At 43.1% G+C, this 19,754-nt stretch overlaps 1 protein-coding gene across 5 annotated transcripts in view; it reads right to left on the bottom strand.

Moving 5' to 3' along the window:
* Positions 1 to 19,754, bottom strand: part of snx29 (sorting nexin 29) — a 97,306-nt gene that overhangs the window by 70,846 nt on the left and 6,706 nt on the right. For all 5 annotated transcript variants that reach the window (XR_003781833.2, XR_004575757.1, XM_029119878.2 and 2 more), the window contains exons 5-14: positions 15,400 to 15,580; positions 15,251 to 15,321; positions 13,961 to 14,227; positions 13,437 to 13,833; positions 13,181 to 13,299; positions 10,256 to 10,352; positions 10,029 to 10,117; positions 5,881 to 5,944; positions 4,082 to 4,210; positions 1,184 to 1,272 (exon numbers count right to left, since the gene is read on the bottom strand). Coding sequence is in view for 3 of the 5 variants with exons in the window: in XM_029119878.2 (XP_028975711.1) it covers positions 1,184 to 1,272; positions 4,082 to 4,210; positions 5,881 to 5,944; positions 10,029 to 10,117; positions 10,256 to 10,352; positions 13,181 to 13,299; positions 13,437 to 13,833; positions 13,961 to 14,227; positions 15,251 to 15,321; positions 15,400 to 15,580 (1,503 nt within the window). In the remaining 2 variants the exon portion in view is untranslated. The remainder of the gene's footprint in view (positions 1 to 1,183; positions 1,273 to 4,081; positions 4,211 to 5,880; positions 5,945 to 10,028; positions 10,118 to 10,255; positions 10,353 to 13,180; positions 13,300 to 13,436; positions 13,834 to 13,960; positions 14,228 to 15,250; positions 15,322 to 15,399; positions 15,581 to 19,754) is intronic.

Below are 19,754 nucleotides of genomic sequence, written 5' to 3'. Positions count from 1 at the left end.
AAATCCTTTAGACTCAAATGTAAAAGGGGATTCAGTATGCCTGTCTCGACAGAGACAGAGGAAGAGATGAGAATGTGAGAATGTGATGGAGACAAACGAAGAGAAAAAGAGCAGGGATAAAGACAACAAGAGTGACTGAGTGATAAGCCAAATTGGTAGATTTACATCAAGAGCGTCACCATGTACACTGTGGGGCCTTACTCCACTGAGGACCATGAAAGGCTGAGGGAGGAGGATTGTGGGTAATTCACCAGGCGGTTTTGCTGAAGCCTTTGATTAGTGATCGGAGTGAAACCTCAGTCAGGATTCTACAGGATCCCAGAAGCCCGTTTATTATTACACATAGTGAGTGGTTCCAGAGCATGGCTCGGCATGGCACCGAAGACACACACAGCCATGTTGGAGACTTGACGAGTCTGTATGCTACGGTAATTGCGAAGACCTGAGAAATGAGATGCTATGTCCCTGGGATGTTGTAAAACCAAATTAAAATCGGGACGTTTTTCTAATCATGGCTCAAAATGATGTGAAGTGACAGAAGCCAAGACAAACAGAAAAAACAACTAATTACATTCCAACCAATGTTTTTAAGCTAAAAACAAACTATTTGAATAACGATTGCCTATACCCGAAGACTTTAAGACTTCCCCTCCTCCCAGACACTCCTTGCCATCTGCCACTTAAGCACCAACACTTAAGCACAACCATGGGCACATCTCCAGAGTCACGTTTTCAGGCGAGCGTAAGTCACCTGGTCAGTGATGACTACTATCACGGGGATCCCTGTGAATGCATGTGTCCTACACAGTGCCTGAGGGGGGTCAAGGGCCCCTTCTCACCGGGAGGGAGGTACCAGTGCCAACAGGACCCCAGAGTAGCAACGATAACCACCACCTCTCCCACCAGAATGTAATTATGTTTCCCTACATAATCTGCCATGTTAATTTTGTTTGCCTTTGATATAACAGTCTTATCTGTGCCTGTACCCTTTACACAGCGAGGACTTATCCCCAGGCAAAAGGAGAGGAAGTCACTTTCATCCAAATTCCCCCAAATCACTAACAAAAGCGGGAAAAGCAATTATGTTTCAGAGGCGCGTCTCAGCCCAGGCTGACTAATCACTTAGGTCCGTGGATTGTGTGTGTGTGTGTGTGTGGGGGGGGGGGGGGGGGGGGGGTCTTACCGGTGTCATTGCCCTGGCTCCCCTCTCTCTTCAGCATCTGGACAGCCCCCACATATTTCTTCAGCTGGACCTTGAGGACCTCATTTTCCCTGCAAACACACACACACACACAGAGAGTGAGACAGAGGGCAGCAGCAGACTGGAACAGTACCAGGGCCGGTGGGCAGTGTACAGCCTTGTAAACCTGAGCCCATCTCTGGAGCCGGGCTGGACGGTACATTCAGCCTTCCAGGTTTAACACGACTGCTCAGCGTTGCTGGAGACTGAGGACGCGGGTGCAGCTGTACAGGCCACGGCTGGATGATTACTGTTGGTTTGGGGGGAAATCAATCTAAATCCAAGAGAATTACAGCGCTGTAAAAAAAAAAAAATGCTTTCCTCCCTATTCTTCTCCGCTCTCTTTTTACCCTGTTATCACCTCCCATTCTCCCCCACAAAGGGCACCTGGGATGGGAAAGCTCGGAAAGCCGGCTGACGAGCTCTCTGAGGGAAGATCGGCCTGCTGTTATCGGAGTCTGCGAGCCGAGACACAATTCCACTGCGATTTAATTAAAGGTAATAAATGTCTGGCGTTGCGGGCGAGGGAGGTGATTCCACATCTCAGGTGCTTCACGTCGATCTCTCAGAATGCGTCCCCTTTGCCGAGCCACAGGCAGGTTTGCAGTCACACAGACACACACAGCCGGCTTTAACAGCTGTAGGCTCACATGTGTACACAGATTTGCACGCACATACACAAACACACACAAATACACAGACAGACAGACCTGCTTCATGTCAATCACTCTTAATTCCCCTACATTTGTAATGTTTAATGCTACAATAAAAAAAACAAAGGCTGACTGCCGGACAGCTTTGTTAGCTTTAATGACTCACAGAACCTAGATACCAGAGCTGGAAAAAAATCCTTGCAGAGATAAAATAATATCCTCCCAGATATTAGGATATGGGAATCGGTGGCCTCTCACCATGTAGATGGGTTTTACTATAAGTAAAATGCAACTTTCCTTGAGGTTGAAGGAGTTATTGTATAATTACATTATCCAGATCAAAATGTACAGCATGTGACCAAATTCAATGTCAAGTGTTAACTGAAACATTGGTAGTAAAATGTGTCCCAGGAATTTCTAAGTAAGACAGGGGGCCTGAATGTTTCAAAGGCACTCATGCATCCAGGCAGTTTTTAATGGGGGATATTCCATTCAAAAAGCTCTCTGAATGGCCAGTCTCTAAACCCATTAGTGAAATTGGATCAGCGAAGGGAGACTCAGACAGGGAGAGGAAGGACCCCAGATACCACAGAGAGTGTGAGCCAGGAAAAGCTTTCAGTTTGACCACTACCAAAAGTTTCTGGAATAGAGGTGACTTCCCATTTAGGTTTAACAATTAGATAAATACGTAGAATTTCGCTCAAGGTTGAAATAAAAATAGTAGATTAGGTCCCAGTAAGGCTCAGCTGTAAAGTCAAGGCTTTACAGTTAGCTGTGTCACTGAGAGAACAGGGTTGGAATCCTGCTTGTGGATTAGCCCAGGGGTCTCGCAGACAGTGGAGCAGTTGGCCAGCACGGCCCGGATTTGGAGGGTTAATAACAGAATGGTTGCGTTGCCTGAGTGCGCTCTAGCAACTCCTTGTGGCACCTGCATAAGTATTCCAGTCTAGGCGTCCAGGTTGAGCGAGTGGTGTGATGAGAACCAAAATGGCATCAGATGTGCTTCTGAGGGCACCTATTTGGACATAGACTGTTCTGAGTCCACTGTGATGAAGCAGGGCCTCAGTCACACATTGGACACCACAAAATTGGTAGAAATGGAGTAAAACCAAAGTAAACAAAAATAAGGTATGTTTCCATCTACTCCTGATCGCAATTTATAGGCTCTACAAATTACACTTCAAACATGTACTGTGCTTTTCCTTTCCAGAATGTTCTTCCTCAATGCCCACAGCATAGTAGGAAGAGTTCAGAAGACTTAAAAGTGGGAGAGCTTCAATGGTACATTACCCCCTTGAGACAGCTAGATAATTGACTTCACAATGCAGCCAAACAACTAAGTGGCCCAAACCTTAGGCGTCTTCTTTACAGCACATCAATATCCCTTTCCCAGCCAGCTTCAGGAAGGGCTTCAGAGCCAAAAAAAAAGAATAATCTCTCTTTAGTCTTTTCTCAGTGTGCTTTCCCTCCAAACACCCACCAAACAGAGCAGAGTATAACGTCTTCCTTGGCCAGATTCACTCTCTCTTGGCCACCTTCCCACCCGCCTGCCTGGCTGAGATCTTATTTCTGCTCTGCTAACGTCACCAGTAGAACGTCCGGAGCCACATGCTGGTGGGGAATAGGCTGTGTGTGTGGTTATACATGTGCGTCAGAGCCATTGCCCCAGTCATTGTGGGCCCAAGTCTGAACCAACCAAGAATCCACTCATCACACTGGGCTAAATCAACCAGGCTAGGTCTTCTAAAGATCAGCAGTAGGACCCATTTACTAAACAGTGCCCCCCCCCAGACACCATCTCAGATACGCGCGCACACACGCCATGGGTACACCAACCAACTCCAGTCTATTTTGCTACTATTGATAAGATCAGTGCAGATTTGGTAAGAGTAAAGCACTTGAGTCTAAAGAGTGGCTAGCTCGAGATTAACGCTAGCCCTTTAGGGTGTAGAGGAGACGCATGGCTGAGCCGTTTTAGAATTAACACACTCTACTGTGACTAAACAGCTAAAATGGCAAAAACGCACATTTGCGAGAACTTGACTCATGCACACAAGACACCACCTTAAAAAACACTCTTACTCATATTAAGAACACACTCTTACTCATATAAAAAGGTGTATCCTGTGAGCAGGTTGAATCATCAACAGTTTAACGGGTAAAAACCCAATCAAGCCACGCCACCCACCTGCCCAGAGCCTGGACCTTGGCCGTGTGTCTCTCCTCAAGCTCATCCAGGCGTCTCCTGAGGGCATCTGTTCCCTGCCTGAGGCCGGCAGAATGCTCCATCTCCACATCCAGCAGGCTGCGTAGGGACCTGGAGCCCCGTCGGACACAATAACATAACACCATTACCATGCGCTGACAACACAAACAATTAAAAACTGTTAACAGTCTATTCAAACACTGTCTCAGAAAACCCACATTCACATACATACATAGTTTTGAACTTCGCTGGAACGTTCAGAATCACCTGATTGGCAAAGTACATTCACACATACTGAGAAATGTACTGCATGAAATGCTTCAGCTAGTGGTAGACAACGTATAGACACAAAGCACAAATGCAATCTAAACACTGACATACAACCCTGTTTCCAACCTACTTAAAATGTAAATACAAATAAAATGCAATGGGTTAGGGTTATCATTAAAACTCGATATTCAAGAAAAAAAATGTACAAAGACAACATATCAAATGTTGAAACTGAGATTTTGTTTCTTGAAAAATATTTGCCCACTTCTAATTTGCTGCCAGCTGCACAATCCAAAAAAGTTGGGACAGAGGCAATAAAAGACTGGAAAAGTTGTGAAATGCTGAAAAACTAAACCTGGTGATGCAACAATTCAAGAATAACGTTTCTCAATATAAAATTGCAAAGAGTTTGTGGATCTATCGTCTACATAATATCATGAAAAGATTCAGACACTCCAGAGGAATCTTTGTACGCAAGTGACAAGGCCAAAATCCACTGGGTGACTGTGATCTTCGGGCCCTCAGACACCACTGCATTAAAAACAGAAACAGACACGATTCTGTAGTGGATGTCACTGCATGGACTCAGGAACCACCGCTGCCTTCTCTGAGCCCGAGTACATTTAAGATGGACTGAGGTGAAGTAGAAAACTGTCCTCTGGTCTGACGAATCAAAAATGTACATAATTTTTGGGAATCATGGACACCGCGTCCTCTGAACTAAAGAGGAGAGGGACGAACCAGCGTCTTATTAGAGCACAGTTTAAAAGCCAACATCCGTGATGGTATGGGGGTGTATTAGTGCACATGGCATGGGTGACTTGCACTTCTGTGAAGGCACCATTAATGTTGAACAAAATATACAGGTTTTGAAGCAACATATGCTGCCATCCAGACAACATCTTTTTCAGGGAAGGCCTTGCTTATTTCAGCAAGACAATACCAAACCATATTCTGCACGTATTTACAACAGGATGGCTCCACAGTAAGAGACTGGCTGCTAAACTCCCTGCAGGCCAGACCTGTCACCCACTTAAAAAATTGGGCACATTATCAAATGAAAAATAAGACAAAGGAGACCTCAAACTGTTGAGCAGCTAAAATCCTATATCAAGGAAGAATGGGAAAACAAAACTACAGCAATTGGCCTCCTCAGTTCCCAAATGCTTACAGAATATTGTCAAAAAAAGAGGTGATGCAACACAGTGGTTAACATGCCCCTGTCCCAATTTTTTTGAAATGTGTTGCTGGCATCAAATTCTAAATGGGCATGTATTTCTCCAAAAACAAAATTTCTCAGTTTCAACATTTGTTATGTTGTCTTTCCACCATTTTAAATTAAATATAGGGATAAACGATTGCATCCGGTTTTTATTTGCATTTTACGCAGCGTCCCAACTTTTTTGGAAACCGGGTTGTCCAATGGTGAGCATATAAGACCACATGATAGTGTATATATGTCAATATGCAGGCAGTTGATCTCCACTCAACATTAGGATAGTGTAACTCACGTGTTCTGTTCATCCAACTCATCCTTCCTGTTCATCATGGCAACTATAGCCTGGCGGAGCTCCACTGGGGACGAAGGCAAGAGACTGTTAACTACACTGAGACAAACACACACATAGACATAATACAAAAAAACAACATTATCTGTAAAAGTGTTAAGTGTCCACATTTATTTCCCGGAGTTTAAATGAGTGTGTCACTGAGATGACGGATACCTAAAACACTAACCCAGTCCCATAATGTGAGTGTGTGTGTTGCCTGTAGCCAACTCTTCTGTTGTTGTCATGGCGACGCGACTTGCTTTCAGAACACAGTGCATGGGACCATTCCCATGATGGATAAAGGCTAACACAAAGCACAGCACTCAGAAGTAGGTCTATCTATGGAAAGAGCACTAAGGTACCAAGGGGTTTTATGACACTAAAGTATTTACCCAAAACCTCAACCAAAAATGAGCAACTTAGGGCACACGCTTGTACAGACATATTCATCCTGTTCCTGTCAATCTGTAGTTCTCACTTGCTCCAAGACCACCATCGACCTAGTATCCAAAAACCCAAGGTAACACATTGTAATGGTTATTGCCCTGTCCCCCTCAACCTGTCTACAAGTGATTTGAGAGGCTTGTCGTGGTCCACATCAAAGGCAGATTTACAGGATCACTGGAACTGGATCCACGGAAATATGACTACCACCACAACAGCAAGAGGTTGTGATGTCCATCCATCACCTAAAGAGGAGAACCTATGGGAGAACGCTTTGCATTGACTAAGAAGAAGACTTCAGGCTGCGAGGATTGGTAACAACACCTCCACACTGGGGCACTGCAGAGGTAGGTCATCTGCCCTCCGCTTTACTCCCTGTTCAGGTGAAGGCCTTATCAGCAACAAGGAGGAATCAGAAGGTCAGGAGAACATAGGAGAGGATGGTGGACTTCAGGAAGCAGAGGAGGTAATACGCCCCAATCCACATTGAACAGGGACGCAGGAGTGAATTTCGCCAGTTCATTTCTTCAGCATCCACACAGAGGACCCGTCGATGACCATCAGTGCCACCGGTCTGTGGGACTACGCCCAGACTGCCGGAGTCTGGGAACCCTGGGTTCTGTCCAAATGGTATGATAACCGCTCCACACACAACAAGAACACCCTCCAACGTGAGGTGAAGCTACATTTCGTATGGCTGGGGCCACGCTCCCAGTCATCCCGGACAGCTGTGCCAAACAACACCTGACGAAAACCCGGCAGCAATATCAAGGACCCGTGACACTCCGGCCACAAGCTGTTCATTCCTAACGGTCATGTGAGGATCGTAGTGAAGCATAGGGTCTCCTAGTATGAGATTTCAGCAAGCCGTCGGACTGCTGAACACTTGACCTGTCTGACCATAAAAAAAAGACTCTGCTCAGCTGGGGGATGTGTGCACGGCATGCACAACACACACGGACACACAGACACACACGCACAATAGGGACACACGCACATATTAGTCATGTTATTATTATTGTTATTAATGCTGTCAGTCCTTGAACACATTCATTTTTCTAATTTAAATATGTCAGACATGAACATATAAGTAAGAGTTTTGCAATTAGCTCTGTGTAACCTATGCACAAATATAAAAAAGTGACTTTTTCAGTGCAACCCATGGACTCGTTGAACGGCAGTTGGGTCTGTTGGGACTCCTTCTCAAGTGTTCCCGGAAGTCAGTTAAGTGGCTGGTTGAGTGGGTGAAGAAGAGGAGAATAATGATGAAGATGAGAGGTAGGGGAGGAGAGCCCCATTACATTTGAAGCTCCCATCTACACATCAGGGCTCCAGAAATAAGTATGACATTTACTACAACCATGCGTTCACTACAGGAGTGCCTGCCCAAGCTACCCCTTAAGGACCTGGGTAGAATCACTAGATCTGATATGTATTCAGCTCTCTTCTATTCTTTCTTCCAAATTGTGCAGTGTGAGAAAGTGGGATTCAAATGGGCTACATTGTTGACGTCGTTTTTACAACACTCTTTACCAAATACTCAGTAAAATCAAAGTTGAAGCACAAGTGTGCATAACATGAATGAAGTAGAAAACACAAATAAATCTTGATTACATAAGGATCTACCCCCCCCCCCCAACCGAGTCATGTTAGAAACACAATCTGGCAGCAGATTGAAGTCCAAACTATACCTGGGACTCACAGCACTATTCATTATCTTCTTCTTGGTGCATTTGGATACGATCCTCGTATACTAGTCTGCTGAAAAGTTCATTCCTCTTCCAATGTCTTGGGTAAAGTAGGTTTTCCTCTAGGATGTTATCAGTGCATTCAGCCTGAACCTATTTTTCTTTTTCATGCGGAAAAACTCAGATACCCATACCCTGATTCAGCATGTGTAAAAAGGCAGTTATCTTGGATTTGTCCCAAACACAAAGTTATGAGGACAGCCAATAGTCCTTTGCCATTTTGTTTGTCATATTACTTGTTGCATACAGGACACAAGTTTTGGAATATTTGTATTGTGTTCATTTGTAATTTGTATTGACTGTTGATTAAGCTCATTATTGTGGAACCACTGCAATGCTATTGATCGGATCTCAGTTTTCTCCCATCACAGCAATTTACCAATGTTAAATCACTAATGGCCTGGCCTCTTTGGTCCAAAGGTCACAGCTGACCCCGGAACATACATCAGTCGGCATTTGACCCCCCTACCTTCCTCATTTGTCCAAAAATACAAATATGTTTTTTAAATACAAAGGAGTCATACTTCCCACGTACATAGACTTGCCTAAACAAAATGTTCATCAAAGGCATTTATGTATTAAAACAAATATGTAGTGTTTGAAAAAGTGAAAAGTGGTTAGAAAAGAGAGAAATTACAAAGATTTCTGTAGAAAAAAAAACATTTGAGCTACAAACAAGTAAAGGTTACATTTTCTGAAAGTAATGAATCTTGGGAACAGACGTTTCTTCTCGGTTTTCAAACTGAACTACATACAAATTCACCCACAAGCTTTGATATCAACCAAAAAATAAGTTACAAAAATGCACATTGTTACATATGAGTTTCTATGCACAAGAAGCATAATGACCAATTTCACACAATTTCACTCTGAGAAATCAGCTTGTTCAAAAGAATGATGGAGAGACATTCTGTGAAATCAGCTAAGAAAGTGTTATATGGCATTGATGGCCTGTGACTTTCAGAGGAAAAAAAACATTCAACTTGTTTTTTCACTTTTGGGAGATCAAGTGCAAAATCTCAATCTCACAGTAATTCTACAAAATGTGAATACTAATTATGGCAATTGTGTATGCGCGTGTGTGTGTGTGTGTGTGTACTGTTTTACTGTACTCTATCCAAACACAAAAGCGCACACGTTGAGCGCACATGTTGAGCGCACGCGTTGAGCGCACACCTCGTCTATTTTGAGAGCTGCTAATCTTGTCAGTGTTTGACTATAGACGTTTGTCCCAACTTTAGACGTGACTGTGGGTTCTCCAAAGTGCTTAAAGAGAGACCGCCACCCTCGGATCTCCTGTCCTAACACCCCGACTCACAACGCAGGCTTGGCGACGTCCACAAACATAGCATCAACATGTGCATCCATGGAGCTAACCACTACTAAGCCTTAGGGAAGCATACAAATCATGTTCTAGTGTCGAAAACATTGAGAGCGACTTAAACTGTAGACTGGATCAGTGCTTTTGCATTACAGAAAAAGTCTGAAGACAGTAGGTCTGTGGCAAGAGCAAAATTGCAATATTACACAAACCAGACCTAAATATTAGGTAATGTAAAATAATGTGCTGTATATACCGAGCACAATAAATGCATTGATGTTGGTCTCTAATATTGGGGACTTTACCTACTTAACTGAAATCACTGCCATAATACTAATGAGTTTCTATATACTGGCATTGTCTGTTTTATACAGAAACATTTGATCTATCGAAGAAGGTATGTTATCTGATTGTACTGTTCGATTCCAGTTATGTCATCCATGTTACAGTAAACTATAGGCTACAATTAGGGTAGAAACCTCCATTTAACACAGAGGGACACGGAATACTGAAACAACAGTGCCATCTCCTGGTGAAATAAACAGACGTGAACGGACTCCCTTATTACCAAGCAGGTATACCACACACTCACTCACCAACTGTCATGGACTCTGGTAAACCTGGAGTGACATGGGGCAACACACTGGAGAGAGGTGCATTCTGGACCGGCGGGCTGGGCTCCATGCTGTTACACCATAGAGACAGAGAGAAAGAAGAGAGACATTAAAACAAACTCTCAAGACAGCATTATGTTCCCTTCCTTAGAAGGTTATGTTTTTTTATTTATTTAATGATTTTCCAGTGCAACGGACTAATAACATACGTGAACTGCAGCTGGGATCTGGCCGTGTCATGCTCTTCCACTGGAACGGTGGAGTCGGCCTGTTCCAGAAATGCGTCTGTATCCTCCACTGAACCGACTGAAACACAGTGAAAACACAGTGAAAACACAGTGAAAACACAGTGAAAACACAGTGAAAACACAGTGAAAACACAGTGTAAACCGAGATATAAACAGTACCGTAATGCTGAGTAATCGTTTGGTAAAATGGGTCTGGGGGAAATTTTATGCTTTCCATATTCTACAGAAGTAAATCATATACTATTTTTTCCATGAGATTTATCCCTATGCAAATTCACCCACTGTGCTCTATTTTAATCATGTTTTTTCAGTTGGCATTTCAAGTATGTTATGAACAAACAGGTAGAAGCCAAAACGGTAGCACACAGCAATTATAAAAGGCAAAACACTAGCACAGCTCCTCTATAACTGTTCAGAGCGCCATCCGGTGGAGCTACTTAACATAGGCGGTACGAAACATTTGCAAAAGGTATCAAGGGTTGACTTCCAGAAATCCATTCATTACAGGCACGTCCAAAACATGCTATAAAAGTAGCATGATTGTGCTCACAAGTAGGATATATTTCTGGTCTAATCTTACACAGCCCCAGACATATAGATGAAAAATGTATTCTCTTTCATCTGAAATATTTTTATTCAAATCCTCTTCCCATTTGATTCTTTGGAGGGTCCGGAGATTCCACACTGGGCAATTTAAACAGCGTACAGAAAGATCCTCCGTGATAAGAGCAGCACAGCCAGCAGAATTGCCCCCTGCATCCCAAAGTGGGGCTCCAAAACTAAGCAGGGTCAGTCTTGCTGGAAGTTGGAGGGCCAGTAGGGAACACACTTCCCTCTGGTCTATTGAAAAAACACCCCAGGCCGGAATATAAAATACAAATAAATGGCAAAATCATGACACACTTGCAGATAAAGAAAAATACGAAACTGTTGTGTAATAGGTTTTCAAAACAGCAACAGGTTTGGGGTCAATACTGTGCTGAAAGATAATGTTCTGCCAATCTGCCATTTTCCTGAAACTCAACGAACCAAAACCGGTTGATATTTCGGAGTGTGAAATCCACCCCACAACCAAGACAGAAGGCTGCACTCAGCAAACCAAACATTTCTCTGTTTGACTCATCGATTCAGAATACTTTATGGAGCTTTGCATACAGGAATGTTTTCTGCACGTTGCATTACAACAAGAGGCAATTCAAGGGTAACGTCTGACAGTCAAGGATTGTACTTCAGTGGGAGATGACTATGCTGGGTCAGCAGAAGCTGGGTCCGCACTCCACTGAATTTCTGCCCCTTAAGGAAGTGATCTTTAGCCACTGTTTATCAGATGAGGGCTTATTTTTGGATCCTCCACCGCTATTGATACAAAAATCTTTTAATGTCTGACCAAAACACTCCTTGAGGCAACACAGTTGTTCCATGTATTTGTCAAGTTACACCACCTGCACACCTGGTTCTGTTCATTAGCACTCAGTAAGTTGAATCAGGGGTGCTGCTGGACAAAATCAAAGGAATGGCTGGAGTGGCTTGGGGAAAGATTTGGGAAGCAGAACTATGCTCTTCTAGCCATCTCAAAACATACAACACAAGAATTTCTTGTTACTTTTGATGGCATTGATATTTATTTGTATACATTCTAATGTTATATTGTTTTTTCATGAGCATAACTGCCCAGATTAATTACTTTAAACATAATTTTCTAGAGATGCCTAAGGCTCTGTATATCTTTGTGAAATGTGCCCTTCTCATTTATCTGATCATCATAAATAGTTGATTTTGAAATAAGTCACTGTAATAATATCTAGAGTTAACATTCATCCTGGGAGTAATGGTCATGTGGGCGTTTTTTCCAACAGTTTCAGATGTAATCATAAAATGTTGCACTTTAGTGTGTTGAGTTGACTTATTTTCACACCCACCATAAACACCAAAAATAAATGTACATATTATGGTTAAGCAGCATTAACAGCATGCATTCCCTTTTCTTATTTTCAAACACAGGCAGACCCTACAGGTGAGGGAGACAAAATAAAACTAAACAAGGCTGGTTAGAAATGTTTTGTGGATTCTATAAAACTAAAGTTCGTTGACAAAACAGATCAATGCTGTGTATACCTACCACCCAATAAAACATTAAACAAATGGAACCTTCTAACCACAACCAAATTCTGAAGAGACTGGATAACAGAGTGGCTGTGGAACCAGATGTTCTTTTACATTTTGAGAAAAAGCATTTTTGTGGCTAAAGAGGTTTTTGATATTGTCTATGTAAATGATGCCCGTAGCTAGAGTCGACTTCACTAGCGTTTCCCCCTTCTGCCTTCCCCAGACAAAAATAGATTTCAATTCAAACTGATAAGTCATTCAGCGTGAATACCCTCCTAATGACAATATGTAGAACACCATACGTGGCTCCACTGTATCGGGACAAAAGCTTGAAACATCAGTGCAAGAGCCTAAGAGCCTAAGAGCCTAAACTCTTTCCAGAATCATAGAGATTGCTTTACAAAACCACTTGAAGGACATTTGCAGTAGAACTCAAGAGTTATGTAATTCAATGGCGAATAATAGCAGCCGAATAATAAAACTGACAATTCTAAAGTTTGCCGTTGCTGTAGAAACTATCCCTAAAAATCCACTATAAAGAAACAGTAGAAACTATACCTAAAAATCCTCTATAAAGAAACCGTAGAAACTATACCTAGAAATCCTTATAAAGAAACTGTAGAAACTATACCTAAAAATCCTCTATAAAGAAACTGTAGAAACTATACCTAAAAATCCTCTATAAACCAACACGCTTTAGTGAAACTTCTGCGGTGGTGTAAGAAATGACTGGTGTACTCAGGGGACTGCCCTGAGAAACTGCAGACAAGCTAGCCTCACCTGGCTGAGAGTAGGAGTGGTTGGAGGCCACAGGGATGAGGATGTCTGAACTGTCGTTATCAGTCATGGCCTGCAGGGGGCTCCACGTGGACACACTGGATAGGCTGCCCACCACAGCCCTATAAACACAAACACGTAAAACAAAATGGCAAGTACACCTGTTTATATCAGTGTTTAGGAGTCCCCCCCCCTTACTGTTACAGTAGGTTAAGAAAGCTCAAGACTATGTGAAATCTCCGTCCTGGCGGTAACTCACTGGTCAACACTTGCCCTCTCATGGAGGGGGCTGTGTAGCTGTGGCCTACACTTATACACATCCACATCCTCCTCTTCCTCCTCCTCGTCATTATCAATCTTCTTGGCGTCTGGCAGAGCTCTGCAGAAAGGAGGAGTCCCGGCCCAGCCAACTATCCCCGGCTCAAGCAGCCCGTTACGTGGAGGCGAGCAGGAGGAAGGCTCAGGGGCGTTGACAGCCCCGTCAAGACTGCCCTCAGGAGCATTGGTGCCCGCCTTCAGAGACGCAGTCCTCCCCCCCACCTCTTCCTCCACCTCAGTCTCTTCCTCATCCTCCGCTCCTCCGTCAAGGTCGTCGTCAAAGGAGATGATGTTAGTGATTTTCTTTTTCCTCCGTCGCTCCTTCCTGAGGCCAGAATCTGTGGCGGAGAGGAAAAAGACGGGGCCGGTTCATGTTCTTCGACTCATTGGGAACACTTCATGAATATAATTGAGACGATTTATCATGCGCGTGTGCCTGGGTTCATTACAGTCCATCCTCCTCACCGGCAGAGGCGCTGCGGGGCAGGACAGGCAGGGGGTCTGAGGACGGCTCCGGCCGGTGGGTGGGGGTGAAGCCGGGCACCACCGCGGTGGCTGTGCTGATCTCCCTGAGAAGAGTGCTCACACCCTGGGCGGACTCCTTCCACAGGCTGCCGATGCCCTGGGTGGACTCCTTCAGGAGGTGACTCACGGAGGTGGAGCCGCCGGGCCTGGTCGCGCCGTTCAGGTCTGTGTTGTCGATGTTGATGGCAAACAGAATGGAGTTCAGCCCTGGAGGAGGGAGGGAGGGAGGGACAGAGAGAGAGAGACATAGAGAGAAAGAGAGAGAGACAGAGACAGAGAGAGAGAGAGAGAGAGAGAGAGACAGAGAGAGAGAGAGACAGAGAGAGAGAGAGACAGAGAGACAGAGAGACAGAGAGAGACAGAGAGAGAGAGAGACACAGAGAGAGAGAGACACAGAGAGAGAGAGACACAGAGAGAGAGACAGAGAGAGAGAGAGACAGAGAGAGAGAGAGACAGAGAGAGAGAGAGACAGAGAGAGAGAGAGACAGAGAGAGAGAGAGACAGACACAGAGAGAGACACAGAGAGAGACACAGAGAGAGACACAGAGAGACAGAGAGAGACAGAGACAGATAGAGAGAGACAGAGACACAGAGAGAGAGAGACACAGAGAGAGAGACAGAGAGACAGAGACAGAGAGAGAGAGACAGAGAGAGAGAGACAGAGAGAGAGAGACAGAGAGAGAGAGAGAGAGAGAGAGAGACAGAGAGAGAGAGACAGAGAGAGGTCAAGTCTGCAGTCTTAGCACAGCACTGGATAGTGAATATTTTAGGCAGTGAACCCCGACTTGTAATGCATATCTCCCGTATATTCGGTTGCATGAAGAGAGCTACAATCCCGGTACTTTAAATGCACAAGGCAAACAGGCTGATGCGACTCGCTAGCCAATACAGGAAGGAAGAGCCAGAGAACTTCAAAATATGTTTCAGCCTGACTAGGCACATTTTTTTTTTGAGACCACTGTACCTTTTTCTTTCCTTTCCAAAAAAGTCAAAAAGTCAAAAAAGAAAGTTTTGAGTGAAGATCAGAAGTGTTCAATTTGCAGTGGTCTGTTAATTTTACCCCTTCTGTAAAAATTTTACATGCATTTCCCCTCAATTACACACCGGAATACACAGAAGAAATATATGACTCAACAATGACAGGTGGCTTAGTGTAAAGCAGCTCTCCAAATGGCAGATACAATAATTAGTTTTTGTACATTAATCACAATTATCTCAGAATGATCTCACCTGCTGCCATAGTGGGCAGCATGCTGGCTCTCTCCTCATCCAGAATAAATGACCAGTCTTCATAGAAGGTGCTAGACAAAAAAAAACAAAGAAATATGATATCCTGGAAGGAACGGACTGACCAAAAAATAAATAGAGACAAGACAAACCTGAGGCGTGTGCGGTCTGCAAGCAGCGTGTGTAAGTAGCGTTCTAGTGAGTGTTCGTTCAGGGCACATCGTAGCCAAGCACGGCCCCGGCCAAGTTCTGAGGAGATGTATCTCAGGGAGTAGAACCGTTGAAGCTCATGGCGGTTCAGGTGCTCCTTTACATAGAACCAGAACGTCAGCTCTGAGAGAGATCAAGAGAGAACTGTTTAAAAGAGTTACTTAATTCCAATTAATTTTTTAGTTGGATAATGTATGCGGTGTGTAAAGATTTACATTTTAAAAGTGATATATTCATTCAAAATACAGACTGATATCTCGGTATAATCAAACAAATAGCTACAATTCAACTGAATTGTAGTTATATAGTAGACATTTCTATAAAGTGCAATTAATAACAGCAATAAGGGTTAAAGTGCAAGGGCACAACTACTCATTTTTAACATTGTCAGATCGAAATTCAAACCAGTGAACTTTCAGTTACAAGCCCAACACAATAGCACCTTATATTTGCATAGTCAATCTTGTAGTAACAGATTATTAACATTTCATACAAACCCTAACGTTAACCCTTACTGTAACACTTATTCAAAAAGTAACCCTAACCTTAATCATATTAAGCATTTACTTGTAGACAGTAATATCTACAGAGCATCTATAAATGGTAATCTTCACTAGCCAAAAAAGCGTAACCCAATTATACCTCAGTTGAAATTCCAATTGTTTGATTTGAATTTACATTGACATTTCAGTCATTTACCAGACACATATTTAGACCGAATTATAAAAGAGACTGCAATATCTTACTGGCCCCCAGTGGGAATCGAACCCATAACCTATCAATCAATCAAATTTATTTATAAAGCCCTTTTTACAACAGCAGTTGTCACAAAGTGCTTTACAGAGACACCCGGCCTTAAACCCCAAGGAGCAAACAACAGTAGTGTTGAATTTCAGTGGCTAGGAAAAACTCCCTAAGAAGGTCAAATTTTAGGAAGAAACCTAGAGAGGACCCAGGCTCAGAGGGGTGACCACTCCTCTTCTGGCTGTGCCGGGTGAGATATTAAGAGTCCAATTGGAGTCATAAATAAATTTCTCAGGGCTAAAGAGTCTATTTGATTTTAGACTAGGTCAGAAGTATGACCAGGTGGACAAGGACAGGGACAGCAACGGGCCCCCAAAACCAGGTAATCCGCAGGTGTGGACAGGACCTCATCTCCTCCTAAAAAGTTACTAGTACATTCCTCATATCCCCCAGCACAATAATATAGCAGCGTAACACCTTGGAACTGAGACGGGGGAGGCCCCGGACAGGGCCCAACAGGCAGGAAATCCACCTAGCCTAGCGTGTCATTCTCTACCAACAGAGCTACATTCAAAACCTGACAGCTATCAACTCCCAGTGTGCTATCTATTCCCTACTATATGTTCAACCACAGCTAGAATTGAAATGTAGTTGTATACCATTATACCATTTTCCCACCAAATTAATCTTCAGAAGAGAGATAATAGAGGATCACCTACATGCAGAGTATATAACAGTCCTATTAATCCCAAGACTTTGATATTTGTTTAGCAGTTTTCTCCTCTTTGTCATCAAGACCTCAGCAACCCCTTAGAGCAGCGTTTCCCAATCTTGGTCCTTGGGACAGTTAGAAATCGGCGGTTTCGTATAGTGGTCAAATAATGTAGAACCCATATCAAATCGAGGGAGAAGTTTGCTCACGTTTATTGGATAATTATTGGTTGCCAGCTAGCCTATATATTAAGGGCGTTTCTACATAGCAAAGATCAGGTTTCCAAGACAGTAACCCCCATGCCAAATGGCCATCATAAAAATTCATATGGTCATTAGAGCACAACCTACAGAGAGATAATCTAAACAGAGATGTTTCTGTTGTTCTCATTATTTAGACACATTCACCTCCATTGAAACGTACATTCATATTGTAATTGTTAATGCTCAGATTCCACAGGACCAAAAGGGGTGCACGTTTTTGTTTTTGCCCTAGCGCTTTGGGTCCCAAGGATCAGGATTGGGAAACACTGCCTTAGAGAACTGTCATCCACAAATCACCACATCATCCATTATCCACTAGTTTTCACCATTCTTATAATCCCAAGTTGATAGACAGTTGTGAAATCAGTTTGATGTACATTTTGAAGCTCTTGATAATTATAGTGATAACAGCTCTGGAGGTCTCTCTTTAGCACAGCATTACCATGTGGCCTTAGACAAATGTGTGATATACCAACATAGTTCAGTCTGCAGCATTGGCTCATTATGGAGTCTGTGATGAATAGACTATAAATTCATTGTGATGAATAGACTATAAACAATAAAACAAGCCATGACTGTTTTAACTTGATCAGTCAGGTATCAACGAGAGGCCAAATTAGATCATTACCATCCCGTTCAGCAGTGAGTTTCATCTGTTTGAATATTACCAATGGGCGATCACCACATTATGGACATTACATTGGCAGTCAAAGTGACAACTATCTCACAAAACAGAGAAATTAAATACCAATAAAATACTTTGTGTCCACAGTATCCTTTGTTTTTGGCAGTTTGAATGAAAGATCAAACATATATTTGCTAGGTGTTCCAGATACCATGAAATTGTAAGACAAAACAAGATTATGGACCATAACACCTCAAGTGAAGTCAGCGTTACAGAGAAAGTGCTAAGGCGGTTCAAGTGCATGATTTACAAAAGCATTTCCTACAAACGTCTAAGGACGTTATAGATATTGCTTTGTCCTAGTATCTGCATGACACCGTAGAACACACAAAAGACAGATCCATTTTGGTCCATTTGACTTCATAAACGGCGCACCTTCTTAACAAAGTACAGCGAGTAGAGAAACACAATGTCAGGGAATTCTTCCTTGAAATGAAACAAGCTCATGCGTTTCATACCTAAATATATCAAACGGAGCCTGAACTACAACATATAAACATTGAGGATTATCACATGTACACGACACATGCGACTACACATCCACACATCTCATTTGAAAAGAGCTACCTAAGTTGGGGGCGTGTATTGCTCGACTTCCCTACGGAATTGTCCACAGCAACTTAAGAAACCACAACAGGTGCCCAGAGAGAGAGCGAGAGAGCAAGAGGGCGAGAGAGAGAGCTAGAGAGCGAGCGCGAGAGAGAGCAACAATTTCCCTTTCTTAACTTTCAGATGTTGTCTGTTGCATAACCCTCCAGTTTCATAGCCGGTATCTACACCTGGTCTCAGTATCTGTCCTCTTACAGCATCTGTTTCCTGTGTGGAGAGACGTTCTCTCCTATTGAAGTGAATAAAGTATTCTCTGGCCCTGTTTCCCAGGCTATTAGTAGGTAAACTTTGTCATTTCTAAAGCACATTTCACTTTGGAATTTGGCATTTTAGAAATGGTCAAAAATGGATTACATTTATTGAGTACATACAGTAATGGCCAAAAGTGTTGGCACCCCAGACATTTTTCCTGAAAATCAAGTATTTCTCACAGAAAAGTATTGCATTAACACATGTTTTGCTATACACGTTTATTCCCTTTGTGTGTATTGGAGCAAAACAAAAGAAGGAAGGAAAAAAAAGCAAACTGGACATAATTGCACACAAAACCCCAAAAATGGGCTGGACAAAATTATTGGCCCCCTTAAATTAATATTTGGTTGCACACCCTTTGGAAACAATGACTGAAATCAATCGCTTCCTATAACCATCAATAAGCTTCTTACACCACTCACCCGGAATTTTGGACCACTCTTCCTTTGCAAACTGCTCCAGGTCTCATATTGGAAGGGCGCCTTTTACCAACAGCAACTTGAAGATCTCTCCACAGGTGTTCAATGGGATTTACATCTGGACTCATTGCTGGCCACTGCAGAACACTCCAGCGCATTGTTGCCATCCATTTCGTGTGCTTTTTGAAGTATGTTTGGGGTCATTATCTAGCTGGAAGACCCACGATCTCGGACGCAAACCCAGCTTTTTGACACCAGGCACTACATTGCGACCCAAAATCCTTTGGTAATCCTCAGATTTCATGATGCCTTGCACACAGCCAAGGCACCCAGTGCCAGAGGCAGCAAAACAATGCCAAAACATCTTTGAACCTCCACCATATTTGACTGTAGGTACTGTGTTCCTTTCTTTGTAGGCCTCATTCTGTTTTCGGTAAACTGTAGAATGATGTGCTTTACCAAAAAGCTCTATTTTGGTCTCATCTGTCCACAAGACATTTTCCCAGAAGGATTTTGGCTTACTCAAGTACATTTTGGCAAACTGTAGTCTTGCTTTTTTATGTCTCTGTGTCAGCAGTGGGGTCCTCCTGGGTCTCCTGCCATAGGGTTTCAT

This window comes from Esox lucius, chromosome 5, assembly GCF_011004845.1.
Source record: "Esox lucius isolate fEsoLuc1 chromosome 5, fEsoLuc1.pri, whole genome shotgun sequence".
NCBI lineage: Eukaryota > Metazoa > Chordata > Actinopteri > Esociformes > Esocidae > Esox > Esox lucius.
Note: the sequence above shows the minus strand (reverse complement) of the source record. Positions and strands in the feature narration are given on the sequence as shown.